The following is a 14,367-nucleotide window of genomic DNA, read 5'->3' as shown; positions in this document are numbered from 1 at the left end:
ACCAGAAAGTAGTCTCGTGCTTTGTTATGGGTAAGGATATGAAAATAGCTTTGATGATCTCTTATTTTAAGGTGCTTTACTAACTGAAAGAATAAATGCAATTTATTTTCCCTAATTAATTTAATGTAATGAATTTGGAACATTTTCAAATTACATTCAAATTTCAATAATACCGAAATGGGGTGGAGAGGCGCCCGTTTGGGCAGGTGAATATGAAAATTAATTAATTATAATTTGTATTTAATTTATAGAGAAAACACCTTATTTTTAACCTACAATGTTTACTCATAAATCGAGAAGATTTTCAATTTTAAAAATAAAATTCAATATCTATATGCATTTTTCAGTATAATGACAAAATAATGTAATTTCTTGAAAATTATAATAATGAAAAGTTCATAGAATTTAGAGAGCGGAGGATTTTCCAAAATGAGCTCTCACATCTCGTAATTCTATTTTTATGTATTATAATTGATTAACGGATTGATTTCTTTGTGCGTACTAATGCAATCTCAATAATGTTAATTATTATTTTACCTAATTATTAGTAAAGAGCATGTCCATGTATATTAACTTTATCGGAGAGTCTAGCATGACCTAGTGTCAGGTGACACTAGGATCACGACGGTCCACCATGCATGGTTCCCGCGTGGATCCCGAGGATAAATGGTTGTGATGGCCGTGTGTCAGCTGACATACGATCATGTTAGAATTTCTCTAGCTTTATATGTTATTTTACTTAGCATGCCCCTGTTTCCATCTTATTGTCTATAATAATTGTTTGTGTCATTTATTATTTCGTATTGGGGAGGTGATTAAAAATTTTATTACTTCTATCTAAGAAGATTTTCTCAAATAACTTAATCGCGATAAGCTCGCATGTTTGCTTTATCGTACATTAGATTTTAAATTCTTTCTCAACTTCTTTTATGCATAAGATTTCTTCCGGTATGATATCTAATGGTAGCATAAAATATTATATCTGATAGGAACGGGTACAATGATGTAAAGCATGATAAGATAGACGTTATGATAGCATGGTAGGCCTAATCCCCGTGCTTCGCTATAGAGTTCAAACAAGCCATTTGACCAATAATTAGAGATTAAAAAAAAATTTACTTGATTCGTGGAGATTCGATGAAATCCAAGAATATATGCACCTGTTGGTAGGTTTTATGCAATTATGGATGAATGAAACAAATTCGAATCGTAAAACAGGACTATTTATTGCAGATATATAAACAAATAATATATTTAAAAATTTTAAAATATTAATATGTACACACTTAACATTGAGTCTCCTACGACCATTTATCCATGAAAGCAAGAAATGGCATTTTATCAATCCATCTTAGATATTCTTCAATTTAACTCAATGGTCATCCAATAATCATTTTATGTGCCTTTTCTAAGTTGTTCGAACATCTTTAATTTGGTAAGAGTCAGAGAAAGGTATATTATAGAGCCTAGAGGCAATGATATTAATTAGTTGGAAATGTCAAAAATATGTCAATTATTGCTTGACGAAATATGAATATATGATTTATTATTTTTATTTTGATTTATATTTGGTGTAAAAAAATAATTTGTCTAAGAAATATTGAAAGTATAATAACGTAAGAGTATTATATATTTTGAGTATTGTATATAATTCCTAGAGAAAGACAGACAAGAGAATATATGTATATAAATAAAACATATCGCAGTAGAGAAGAATTAAACGAATGACCTTAATATATAACGAAATATTTAATACATTGGGAGAAATGAGCCGGTTAGATTGGGGGCAGGAAGGTGACAATTTTCTAGGCTATAAAAGATGGCCGACAGACTTATTTTTATTCTATTTGACTTGTGAATGATAAATATAATTATAGGATTTTTAGTACGTAAATAATTAAATTATGTATAAAAAATATATCTCGAGATTCTCTTTATATTATCGAGTAAAATTTTCATTTTTTAAGAAAGGAATTTAATTATTAATTAATTTTGTACAATAATGATGACTAATCTATCTATCTATAATATATAAAAGTTAAGGCGCTGAATGTGAGCATTCACTTTGAAAATCCTCTCTTAGTTAAATGTCATTAGTGGCTTGAATTAACCCATTCCATAACCCTTAGCTCCTTGTTACAGCGTCCCTTGAGTTACTCCATTTGACGAGAATTCAATGTATCTTGACTGAGGTTCATACATTTGGCATATATTGTTATTATATTCAACGAATATTAGAAATATGTCTAGATTATTCGTATTTAGTTTAAAATATTTTAGTATATCCAGATTTTAGAAAGTTTTTAAAAATTATAAAATTGAAAAAAATTAAAAAAAGAAAAAGAAAAATTCGATAAAAATAAATTGCAATTCAAGAAAAAAAAGACTAAATATAGAATAAGCAACCTGACACACCAAGAGGATGTTTATTGATTGGATAATTTACTTCATGAGTTTTTAAAGATTAATTAGATTTACATATTAATTTTTAAGTTAAAATATTGGAAAAGTTTTTTAACTATAACTTTTTATTCCTACATTTAATCGATTTTGAAATTTCATGGGAGCTCTTGATCCTCCAACACCAACATGCCTCCTTAACTATCTACCACACCACTCACGTTCTACTTTGATTGTCCTTTATTTGCGTCTTAATTCACGTCCATCATAGCTCATCTTTAAGCTTTGAACTTGTTGAGTCACCATTAAGTCCAAAAATCCTCGTCTAAGCTAACCTTGCCTCTAAAACGTCCAATTGCTAGTGAAAGCTGCCAGACTTCGTTGAGGCCTTTAGAGCCAGCGTAGTTATTCCCAGCAATTGTTTCTCCCGTAGGCGATAACTAGCTTACCCATCGATTGATTGGGAAATCAACTGTTAGGCAAGCCACATTCATTCCACCAGCCTCAATGAATTCCAACAAGTTTCATTAGAAGTTGAGAGTTTTGGAAATGAGGTTAGCCAAGTTGTTATATGCTTGTCGGAGTTGATGGAGTACGAACAAGTGTCATTTGACGCCTAGCTAAAGAAATGAGCTAAGAAGACTCAACCGAAGAGGTGAATAAGGGGTAATCAAAGTGAAATGATAATCACATGGTGTATACTATATAGTGAAGGGGACATGTTGAACTTAGGGAGGTCTATTTAATTAAATGTAGGTATAATAAGTTAAAGTTCAGAAGCTTTTATAAAAACTTAAAGCAAAATTAGCTTATACATTTAATTAATCTTTGAAAATCTTGTTAGGATAATTACCTAGTCAATATATATCCCTCTTTGCGAGTTACTTACTCTATATTTAATTATTTTATTTTATTTAATTATTTTCCCTCTTTTTTCCTTCAATTTCTCATTTTTTAAAATTTTCTAATGTTTATTTTTATTTTTATTTGAATTTTTTAATTTTTTAAAATTTTTTCTTTTTCTATTATTTTCCCTTAATTTATGTTAATTTATTATTTTCTAAATTTTATTTTTTTGTATTTTTCACATTTTTAAATTTTTTTATTCTTCTGCGATTTTTACGCTTTTTATTTTTCCTTAGTTTTTCAGATCTTTTTTTATTTTTCATATCTTATTTTTACTTTTATCTGCTTTTTTTGAAATTTTATAAAAAATTTATTAGTTTTTTTTATAATTTTTCTGAATTTTTTAAATTCTTTTGGAACTTTTATACTGTTCATATTATTTTTTAATTTTTTAATACCATGTCAACATTCCATTTGCCACAAAAATGTTGTGGAGACGGGATTTGAACCCATAACCTCAAGGTTATGGGCCTTGTGAGCTACCAAACTATCAAAATTCTTATTCATTGTGGACATCTCTAATACTAAAAAAGGAGAACGAAAGTTTTGTCTAACTTTTACTTTCTCATTTTATCCATATTTGATATATTTAAATTAATAAGAGTCATTCATTTAAGGTTAATATAGTAAAATAACTTATAAAATACCCGTTCACAACTCTCTTTTTTTCCTCCCTTATCTCTCTCATCTTTCCTCTCTTCTCTTCTCTCTCCACTCTAATATCTTTCTTGCTACGTCACTTTTTTTTCCAAAATTTTTTCGTTTTCTCTCAACTCTCACCCCTTTCTCTCTATATCACTTTTTTTTTTCAAAATTTTTCTAACAATCCCACACGTAGTGGATACTTATCAAACTACAAAAATTTTCGCCTTTTTATATTATTTTACATTTTATGTTTTATAGTGACAATGTAATATAGATCTATCTATGGCGAGCACATCATGACTTGCTCTCCTTTCTTTCTTTTCTTTTTTTTTTTTCATGTTGCCTTTCTCTTTCTAATTTTTATGATTTTGCCCACAAGCTTCTTCTTTTTTTGTCTCTTCTTTTTATCGATTATAAAAAAGCCCCTAAACTTGATATTGTAAAATAAAAAAATTTTAAAAAAAAAGAAATTAAAAATCCCATTAGCGAATCGAATCCATACCTTATTGGTTCCAAATAAAAAAGTGTATGATAATTGTTTTCAATATTCTCCAAAAGAATCTCAGTATTAAATGTTTTAAGTTATCCACACAATTAACTAAAACACATCATATCCTGTAAGAGTGAAGTGAGTATCATTTTAATACTCACGTGTATTTATTCTCAAAATGACACTATATTGTTATCCTCTCTAAAAGCATTTTTCTTTTCAAAAACGACATTTTAGATAATAAAAAAAATGTGCACAAAAGTTCTTACTAAAGATACATAAAAAGTTACTTTATTGTAATTATGTAATGAGATCAAATAGGTAAATTCATAATTTTAACTTTGGCTAGGCTTAAAGAATATCTTAATAATTTAGATGCGTATATTGAAGTTAATAATTTTAGTAATTTCACGTGGCATGAAGTTCAATCGTAAATTGATAAAAGAAAAGTACAAAAACCTCCATTGTGATTTGAGCTTGGGACAAATTGAACCTTGTGATTTTTTGTGAGACAACTAATACCATGTGATTTACTTCGTGAGACATAATGGACCTCAACATTAGATTTTTCTTCACTTTTGGTCCCTCAAACTTTTATTTTTTCCATTGTTACTCTCAAACTTCAACTTTTTGCAATTTGAAAAAATTCAAAAAAAAAAGGAAGGGGCTTGGGCCATCGGTTGGCGACCCTAACCCCACCACCGAGGTTGCCAACACCCACAGAGGACGACGTAGACCTTGAGGGTGGGGTCGGGGTCGACGGTTGGGGACCCCAGCTCCAAAATCGACCGAAATCTCAAACTCGAGATCCCAATAGATTCGAGGGCGGGGGACGCCAATCCGCAACCCCGATCCCACCTCCATAGTTGTTGGTATCCTCTATGGGTGCAAATGACCTCGGTGATGGGGTCGGGGTCGCCAATCGGCGATCTCAGCTCCTCCCCCTTTCTTTTCCAAATTTTAGGATTAACTTGAAAAAAAGTTGAAAGTTTGAGGGTAATAATGGCAAAAAGAGAAGTTTGATTACCAAAAGTGATGAAAAAAATTAACGGAACCATAAGGTATTAGTTATCTCTCGAAAATCACGTGATTCAATTTGTTCCAAACTCAAATTAGAATGATGTTTTTATACTTTTCTCAATTCATAATAATTAAAGTTATCGTTGCACCACACTTATCTATTTCTACACGGAGCCATCTTGTGGCCCATGGGGAACAAGTCAAAACCAAGCAGCCAAAGAGGGGTCATTATCGAAATCAATCCAACTACGGAACAACATAAAGCGAATACTGGAGAGTGGCAAAATGGAATAATTCATTCATTAATTATCAGGTTGAAGAGAGGGAATATAATAAAAAGGGAGGAAAAAACTCGATGGAGTTGGTCTAATCATTAAAATGTTTGATTTTCTTTTCAATAAATACGTAAATTTAATTATTCTAAAAGTCATGTAGGATAATATTTCTTATTATCCTATTTAGACTATTATGTGAGTTTGCAATATGTTCAAGAGAGTTGTGGGATTTTATTTATTTATTTATTGGCTAGAGGAGAGTTGTGAGAATTAGTTGAGCAATCTGAATACTAACGGTTGTTTATTAAAATAGAAAAATAATTAAAAAAACAATCAATAATAATATGAGTTGATTCAATCAATTTAACACTCATTAAATATGAAGTACGAGTTTTGTAAATGAAAAAAATTTACGAATACAAAAATTTTATTTATTATTGATTTAATTCGAGCCGAATTGAATTATTCGAGATTTATTTTGTTTTTGGATATTAAAGTGAAAGAAGGGATGGAGGCTCTGGAATAGGGAACAGAAGGTCATTTCCGGTACGAAACTCAACACACATATACTCTGTGAGAGAGAGAGAGAGAGACCGCTCTATCCATCTCCCAAGCCCCCTTCCTCGATCTGCCATTGTTGTCGACACGAGCGAACCAGCGAATCTTAAAAAACCCAAATTTCTAACACACAAAAGAAAAAAAAAGTGAAAAATGAATTTTCAATTAAAGGCATTCAGAAATCTGCCTTTGACCGTCGTACTCTCTCTCTCTGTCCCCTGCTTCTCTCTCTCTCTCTCTCTCTGAGTACAAAGGGGAAAACTGCAGAAGACGAGAGAAGAGAAGGGGGGTGAGGTGACAAAGCTATATATATATATATGCACACAATTGAAGACCATATAGATTAGATAAAGTAAGCGAGAGAGGAGAGATCAGAGAGGCGAAGAAGATTCTCCAGTCTCCGACACAGACATCCCCCCCCTCTTATCATCACCCACCATCGCCTTTTAGCCGTTCTTGCAGACCCAGAGAGAGAGAGAAGATAGAGAGAGAGGGGGCTGTGATAATAGTGGGATGATTATAATCATCATCAGCAGCAGCAGCAGCAACAGCAAGCAGCAGCAACTTCGAAGTGGGATGATTTAAAGGGGAAAAAGCAACCCCTTGCCCTTTTCTTGATTGATGAATTGATGATCGAATCCATGACTGTCTGACTGACTGACCCTTTTATTAGTTCTCCAAGAACAAACAACTTCTAACACCACCGCCACCGCCATTATTAAACGCACTCACACTCGCCTCGTATCTCTCCTGTCCTGCTTTGTGCGATTGATTTTGGGTCGGGGTTGGAGCTCGATTGGATCCATCTGACGGCTTAGATCTCCTCGTCTCCCACCCCCAAATCGTACGGCGAGGGCTCCTCCCTCAGCTTCCACCCAACCCCTCCTTTCCGTTTTGGGTCACCCTTTCTCTCTCCCCTCCCCCGAAAAATGTAAGCAAAAAATTCCCTCTTTTCCCCTCTTCTTCTTCTTCTTCTTCTGCCTCCTCTCTGTATGTATCGAATCATTTATGTTCAGCAAACTGCACAGAATGAGATAGCGACATGTATGATACTCTTCCTCTTTCTTCTTCGGTTAGCTTCTGCTGATCTTCTTTACCGCAGAAATTTGATTAAAATCGTAGCTTTTCCCTTGAAACATGAAGTTTCCCATTTCCATGTTGCGGGGCACTGTTCTCTTCCTATTCCCCCTTGTCAATCAACAGTTTTTTGTCGATTAATTTAATGATTGGTTTGAGTTGAAGACTGCTGGAGTCAAGAGTAAGACTGCTTCTGCCCTTTATATAATGCAAAGAGGACTGAGAATTAATGCGCTGGGGCTATAGGGGCGTAATTGCATAAATAATAGGCAACTTCAGTGTCCTCCGTGGCCTCTGCTAAGTGGAAATTGTGGGGGGATTAATACCTTTTTGTTTATATATTGTTATTTGTCACTAGTTTCATGTATCTCTCTTCTTCCCGGTGAATATGATGTCGATAGCTGTGCATGTGAAGTTCATTTCCGTTAGATTTTGGTGTCTTTTCTTGTAGAAGGCAGAGGTTCTTCGGGCACTGTCAAGTGTTACATAGATTTTCTTGTTTCATAATTCGATTCTGCATCCTTGTACGTTTAGCTACTTTGATCATATTTTGTGCAACGGAATATGTTCTGCGTTTTCTATAAGCTAGAATCATCTACTAATGTTGAGAAGGAAGAGAAATACAGCGAAAAGTTTGTGCCCTTTATATTTATTTTGTTTTTTTAATCATAAAGACACTTTAGCGGAGATTCATAATCATTTGGAACATCATAAACAATCTCTTTTGTGTTATTTTATTTGCCTTTGTTGGGCATAAAAGTGTTTAGATTTTACAAATCTTGGTAGTTGTCTTATACTACTATTCATTTATCACAGCATCGATTAAAGTTAACTGTAAAGTCAATACTCATAAAAAATTATGCCCATGCTCTTGGTTATGGAACTGATACACATATTCGGTGCGTGGTCGACTCTGGTCCTGTCTCTTCTTTGGTTTTCTCAAAATCACAAAATTGTTTTGAGTCTGCAAATTTCTTAGAGAGTAAGCCCATGAAATTATGCAATTCCATGATCACTGTTAGGTAGTGATAAAATATAGTTTGCTCTTGGTTCAGTCGTCTTTGCATCCCTTGCTAACGATGTAGGTTTCTTAGAAGGATATGTATTTACTAGTTAAAATAGCATTCTTCATGAACTTTTAAACTATCATCGTTCTGCACATGGACTAGTTACTGTACTCTGGTGCCATTTCTGTAACTTTTTTCTCTTTTAATGATAAGTAGTGAAATTGACACCATATCTTTCTTATTGTGGTTTCTCCATTTTGCAGATTCCAAGGAAGTTGAGCTATTAAATCATGGAGCCTAACAATCATGGGAGGCAGAGGAGAAGGGATCATCATGTTCATGCAAACGGTGAAGGCAGTCTGGCGTATCCTCATGGTGATTTAGATCCGTGGACTGCATGGGCATACAGGCCTCGCACAATTACGCTCTTACTTGTCGGAGCATGTTTTCTGATGTGAGATCCTGTCTAATCTGTGGATAAGCTGTACTTTTCAAAAAACAAAAAAAAAGACATGCTTGTCATAAACTTTAGAACTATCTGATATGAAGTATGTCCTCAATTTTTCCCGTCTCCTTTTTCAGATGGGCTAGTGGAGCTCTTGATCCCGAAGGCAGTTCCCCTGGAGACATTGTTATTTCTGTAAAGAGGTTTCTATTTGGGTTTCACTATATTGAGTTTTTCTCTATATTCTTCTCTTCTTTGCTTATAGAAGAAGCTGACTCCTGTTCTTTTCTTTCAGGGGTGTGTGGGCAATGATTGCAGTTTTTCTTGCTTACTGCTTGTTGCAAGCACCTTCAACGTATGTCTTCAGTTTGATCATATATTTTGATATTTCAACTTTTTTCGTTAAATTTAATAATTTTTTGGAATAGTGCAATAGTTTTATTTCACTGGTAGGAATGTAGTTTTTTCAAAAGGCCATTTCTTTTTTCCTTTTCACCTTCCTTTTAGCTCCTAAATATACTTCTGCAGTTTCTGGAGATATTCCAAAAAAAGAAATGTTATTGAGAGGGGCAGGCGTTAATTACTAACCAAGGAAAAGAAGTTATGTTTCTATTGTAACAGAACTGCGCATACTTTGAGCTTCTCTTACTTTTGTACAGTGATGATCCTTAATTTTTGTGCTTTAACTCATTACTATCACGTGCATTTTCATGCAGAATTCTGATCAGACCACACCCTGCAATTTGGCGATTGGTTCATGGAATGGCTGTTATCTACCTTGTGGCTCTTACCTTCTTGCTGTTTCAGGTCTCTTCTGTTCCCCTTCTCGTCTTCTTCTGCTTCCTCTTGCTGCCTTTGCGAGCATCAATATGGTTATGAAGAAAAGCTATTGTGCCGAGACTGTTATATCAAATCATTTTGGTTTCTTTTACAGAAGCGTGATGATGCCAGGCAATTCATGAAGTTTCTCCATCCTGATCTCGGTGTTGGTAATTGATCTAACATGTCATTTAATGTTTTCCGCAGAAATGTTTTCAGTCTTACAGTCTAACATTTGTTGTTTAACAGTGGAAGCTGACATTATTGTGAACTTTTTCAGAACTTCCAGAAAGATCTTATGGTGCTGATTGCCGTATTTATCTTCCTGATAATCCTGCAAGCAGGTTTAAGAATGTTTATGTACGAATTCTTCTTAAACATCATTTTCCATTCTTCCTTTCATAATTCTCATATACGGCGGATTTTTCTCATAGTTCTCTTCTTAATATGTCTTCATTCCAGGAAACACTTTTCGATGAGTTTGTGCTAGCTCATATTCTTGGATGGTGGGGTAAGGCAATATTGATTCGCAATCAGCCATTGCTGTGGGTGCTTTCTATTGGATTTGAGATGATGGAGGTTAGTGTTTCTGGTTGTTCATGGATTCTTCTTTTGTTTTTTGTTTTTTTTTATATACATTTTTTTTCTTTAATATTATGCATTGGCATATTTGTTTAATCAAGTACTTTGTATTGCCATTTCTAGCTTACTTTTTGTCACATGTTACCGAATTTCAACGAGTGCTGGTGGGATAGCATTGTTCTTGACATTTTGATCTGCAACTGGTTCGGTAAGATTATGCCCTTTATTTAGCTTTATAAGTTTATTTTATCAAAGTTCATGCCAGTTCACTTTTTGGATTATCGTCTTAATGTCAATGTGGGATCTTTTTATTTATTATAATATTTTTCGAGATTAATGTGAACAGTGCTTCAATTCGGCAGGCATATGGGCTGGAATGCATACGGTCAGATACTTTGATGGAAGAACATATGAATGGGTCGGTATAAGCCGACAACCAAATGTCATCGGCAAGGTTTGACCCTGACCTCATTTTGTAACATGCCAAATGTCTGGTAGAATAAAATAGACAATGATTCTTGAAAAGAGTTTTCTATGAGTAATTCCTAGTTCAGTAGGTGTGACTTTGGGAGAGTTCACTTGGTTGGAAGTCTCACACATAGTCGAGTAGAACAGCAATGCACAGATCTAACCTTCTTTCTGCTGAAGAGGAAGGTCCCGCATATATTAACAGTGTGATCCCTATGATACAATTAGTTTAGTCCCTTAAGCTCTTTTCGGACAGCGTGTAGATTTGAATTTTTCATGTACTTAAATGTACAATATTTGTAAGGTGGAACAGATTTAAAGAGGATGACATGCCCCCAAGTAGAAATTGCATCATCTTATATGGCCTTTGTTTGGTTCTGAAGGATAAGACATATAGCAGAACTGGTTACTTGTTCATTACAAGCGCACCCGAAATCCTGATATTTGAGCTCACCTGTAGATATGACTTGACAAGCGTATTAAGTTCTATATAATTATTTTCTTGGCCGTAATTTGATGAGTTAATTTTTACATGATTCCTGGAATGAAACAAAATGAAATTCTCCCCTTACAGGTGAAACGGACATTGGGGCAGTTTACACCAGCGCAATGGGACAAAGACGAGTGGCACCCTCTGCAAGGCCCCTGGCGTTTTATTCAAATTCTCACTCTCTGCATTGTCTTCTTGACCGTCGAGCTTAACACATTCTTTCTCAAGTTTTGCCTTTGGATACCTCCCCGTAATCCCGTGATTATATATAGGCTGATACTCTGGTGGCTCATTGCTATCCCGACAATACGTGAATATAATTCCTATCTCCAAGACAGGTTCCTCTCTCACCCACTCACTCAGTATAATAGAGCTACATATGGATTGAGACCTCTGCTCTGGAAGCCAATTATTACTCACGGGGGAATTGCTTTTGGATAAAACCATTGTTCTTAACTGACACCTCTCATCAAAGAAAATACCAGCCTATTTCGACCTTGAGCAGAAACTGTTCAATTTTTCCTGCGAACTGAACCTGCACAGAGAACCAATAGGATAGTGCCGTTTTATTCATTCTTTTTTGTCTTTTAAGCTGAATATGTCCATTTGTGGCTGTTATGTGTTATTCTTGCTCAAAGTCCCTATCTCGATCTTTCAGGAAAACAGTGAAGAAGGTGGGTGCTTTTGTTTGGCTCTCCCTTGCCATTTGCATAGTCGAGCTTCTCATTTGCATCAAATTTGGCCATGGTAATCTCTCTATATTCGCACTAATAGAAAGGAGCTTTAGATGGTTTTCTCCAAATTACAATCTGGTCAAAATGAATCACTCAGGTCAAATAATGGTCTCTAGTCATGTGCTATGGTGGCCATATTTCGTTTCCTGTAAATCTTTTGGTGATCTCATGTCGCATGCATTACAATTACAGTATTGCTTACAAAATTCTAGGCTATTCATACAACTATTGACTACTTGTGCATGCTTTTTATGTGTTTCTTCTCATCAACTCTGCAGGTTTATATCCGAAACCAATGCCTTTGTGGTTGGTGAGTTTCTGGTCAGTTGTAGGAGTAGGCCTCCTAGTTTTCTTGGCGGTTTGGTCATGGCAAATCCATCAACGGATGAAGAGAAAAAGGCGATAGGATCTCCCAAAATTCTTTCATTTGATTTGATTTCCCAGTTTCTGTTCCCCTCCCCCCCTTGTGAATACCTATGTTTTCTGGAAAATTGTAAATCCTTATTTGATTAGGTTTAGTTGGTGTGATTTTCTTTTTAAGTGAGCGTGGTTGAAAACTTACAAGTCAGATGAAAATTGTGAACATGTAGTTCAGTGTATGCTAGTCACTAGTTCGGTATTGTCATATTGCTCGATTCCTTTTGTTTTTTTCCGTCTAAACTTCACAGAGCTTGAGCCTCTGCATTGTAACTGATTCATTGTTCTCTGTCTCATAAATTTTTGAAATCCATTTTGTGGTTGATATTTTTGGCAGCATTATTGGCTTGTTGCGATTCTTTTCAGGATTTTGGTTCAGCGTGGCACCGAAATGGATACGGGTGGAAAATTAGGAACCTTCATCTTAGGAAATCAAAATTATTCTTGCAATGCTAATCGATTTAGAAAGAACTTACCTTTTAAGGGAATAATGTATAGGTTTTAAGTTCAAGGAGCCTCAAAATCTTAACAAGTATCCTACTTGGAATTGTCTATCAGGAGCCTCAAGATCCCTAGATTACTAATTGGAAATCTCAAATGTTTGAAATTTTCATGAAGTTTTTCTATTTTTAATTAGCGAGAGAAAGTGCAAATATAGTTGAAGTTCTATAATTACATCAAACAATACTTTGTATTATGAAATTTGTTGGCTCTCTTGTTGCAAGAGAGAAATTATGAGGCTACATTTGGTGACGCAGACCGGATGCATAACGAATTTATACGGAAATTATTGGATACGACAATTGAATATTCAGTCGTTGCACTCTGTACGAAATGTTTTCGTATTTGAAGAATAATATTACGTACAAGAAGAATAACGTTTTGTACTCAACAATCAGTCGACCGATGTTTTGTACGAAATATTTTCATACTTGAAAATAATGTTTCGTACAGGGCCCCTGCTGAATATTCAGCTACTGGATTCAAAAAATTGCCTTGAATTTATAATATCCAAATCAAATGTTTGATTTTGGAATCTCCCAAATTATGTATGGTAGTTATCATTTCTATATCAATCCTAAGGACCTAAACAAACATGTTTTTGTCATTGTCTTGAAACTAGACGAAAGTCCCGCGCACATACGCTAGCTAAAATCGTTAATCATATTCAAAAGAGCGTGACCAATTTTGTAATAAGTAACATAAAATGACGGTTGCCATCTTAGCAAATGTTTGTATGTGGCCACTTAAAAACTTCGCCTATGACCACCTTAGTAGAGCTTCGTCCCTTAAAAAATTAGTTGATCAAATTTTTATTTTGTTAAAACATATTTAATTAAAATTTATCTCTTATAAATCATATTTTGGTTAAATATTTTACTTATTTTCTTACAAGTTGAATTTTTGCATCTATATAAATCATAAAAGGCTGAAACAACGTCTCGGACGTTGCCATGTAGATCGTTGAGTGACTTTTGAACTTCTCACAAATTACAAAGCAACAAACGGTAACATTTTATCGTGTCACACTACTCATGGAACTTTAAAGGTCTTTCGGTTATGAAAAAGAAACTCTATATATACTATATAATTTAAAAAAATCACACTATTAATGTATTATATGCCCTCATCATCTTCACAAGATCAAGACAAAAACCGTAATAGTACGTGTTTTAGGAACTTCAATTTTATTGAAAATGCAAAAATTCAACTTGTAATAATTTATATAGACATAGATTCGTGTTTCATTCCAACAGTGCAAGAAATTCAATGGCACAAATGATTACAAGATGGTGAAAGAACCCAAGACAAATAAAAATCATCGGAACTTAGATGGGGGGAAAATAAATTCATCGGAGCTCAATATTTTTAGACCAATCTTTGCAAGTTCCCATGTCTTCCGAGATACTTGATTATCATTGACACATTAATCCACTTGATTACAAATCTTTGTAACAATCGAAAGAAATGAAATCAAATGAACCTATGCCTTATTGATTATTTTAAGAAACAAAGGAGGTATAGTTCCCTAGT

At 34.2% G+C, this 14,367-nt stretch overlaps 1 protein-coding gene across 3 annotated transcripts; it reads left to right on the top strand.

Moving 5' to 3' along the window:
• The first annotated feature begins 6,463 nt into the window (after window positions 1-6,463).
• Window positions 6,464-12,672, top strand: LOC116200171 (CDP-diacylglycerol--serine O-phosphatidyltransferase 1). Of its 3 annotated transcripts, none has more exons than XM_031530911.1 (13): window positions 6,464-6,865; window positions 8,642-8,832; window positions 8,961-9,026; window positions 9,119-9,178; window positions 9,540-9,630; window positions 9,758-9,812; window positions 9,923-10,002; window positions 10,105-10,221; window positions 10,348-10,432; window positions 10,587-10,678; window positions 11,267-11,520; window positions 11,841-11,929; window positions 12,195-12,672. In XM_031530911.1, the coding sequence occupies exons 2-13, from the start codon at window positions 8,669-8,671 to the stop codon at window positions 12,320-12,322; spliced, it is 1,281 nt and encodes a 426-aa protein (XP_031386771.1). In that variant the 5' UTR covers window positions 6,464-6,865; window positions 8,642-8,668; the 3' UTR covers window positions 12,323-12,672. The 3 variants fall into 3 exon arrangements, with proteins under 3 accessions (XP_031386771.1, XP_031386770.1, XP_031386769.1); XM_031530910.1 differs by having other exon boundaries at window positions 6,464-7,338; XM_031530909.1 differs by having other exon boundaries at window positions 6,465-7,225.
• The last annotated feature ends 1,695 nt before the right edge of the window (window positions 12,673-14,367 follow it).

Source organism: Punica granatum, chromosome 3, assembly GCF_007655135.1.
Source record: "Punica granatum isolate Tunisia-2019 chromosome 3, ASM765513v2, whole genome shotgun sequence".
NCBI classification, from domain to species: Eukaryota; Viridiplantae; Streptophyta; class Magnoliopsida; order Myrtales; family Lythraceae; genus Punica; species Punica granatum.
Note: the sequence above shows the minus strand (reverse complement) of the source record. Positions and strands in the feature narration are given on the sequence as shown.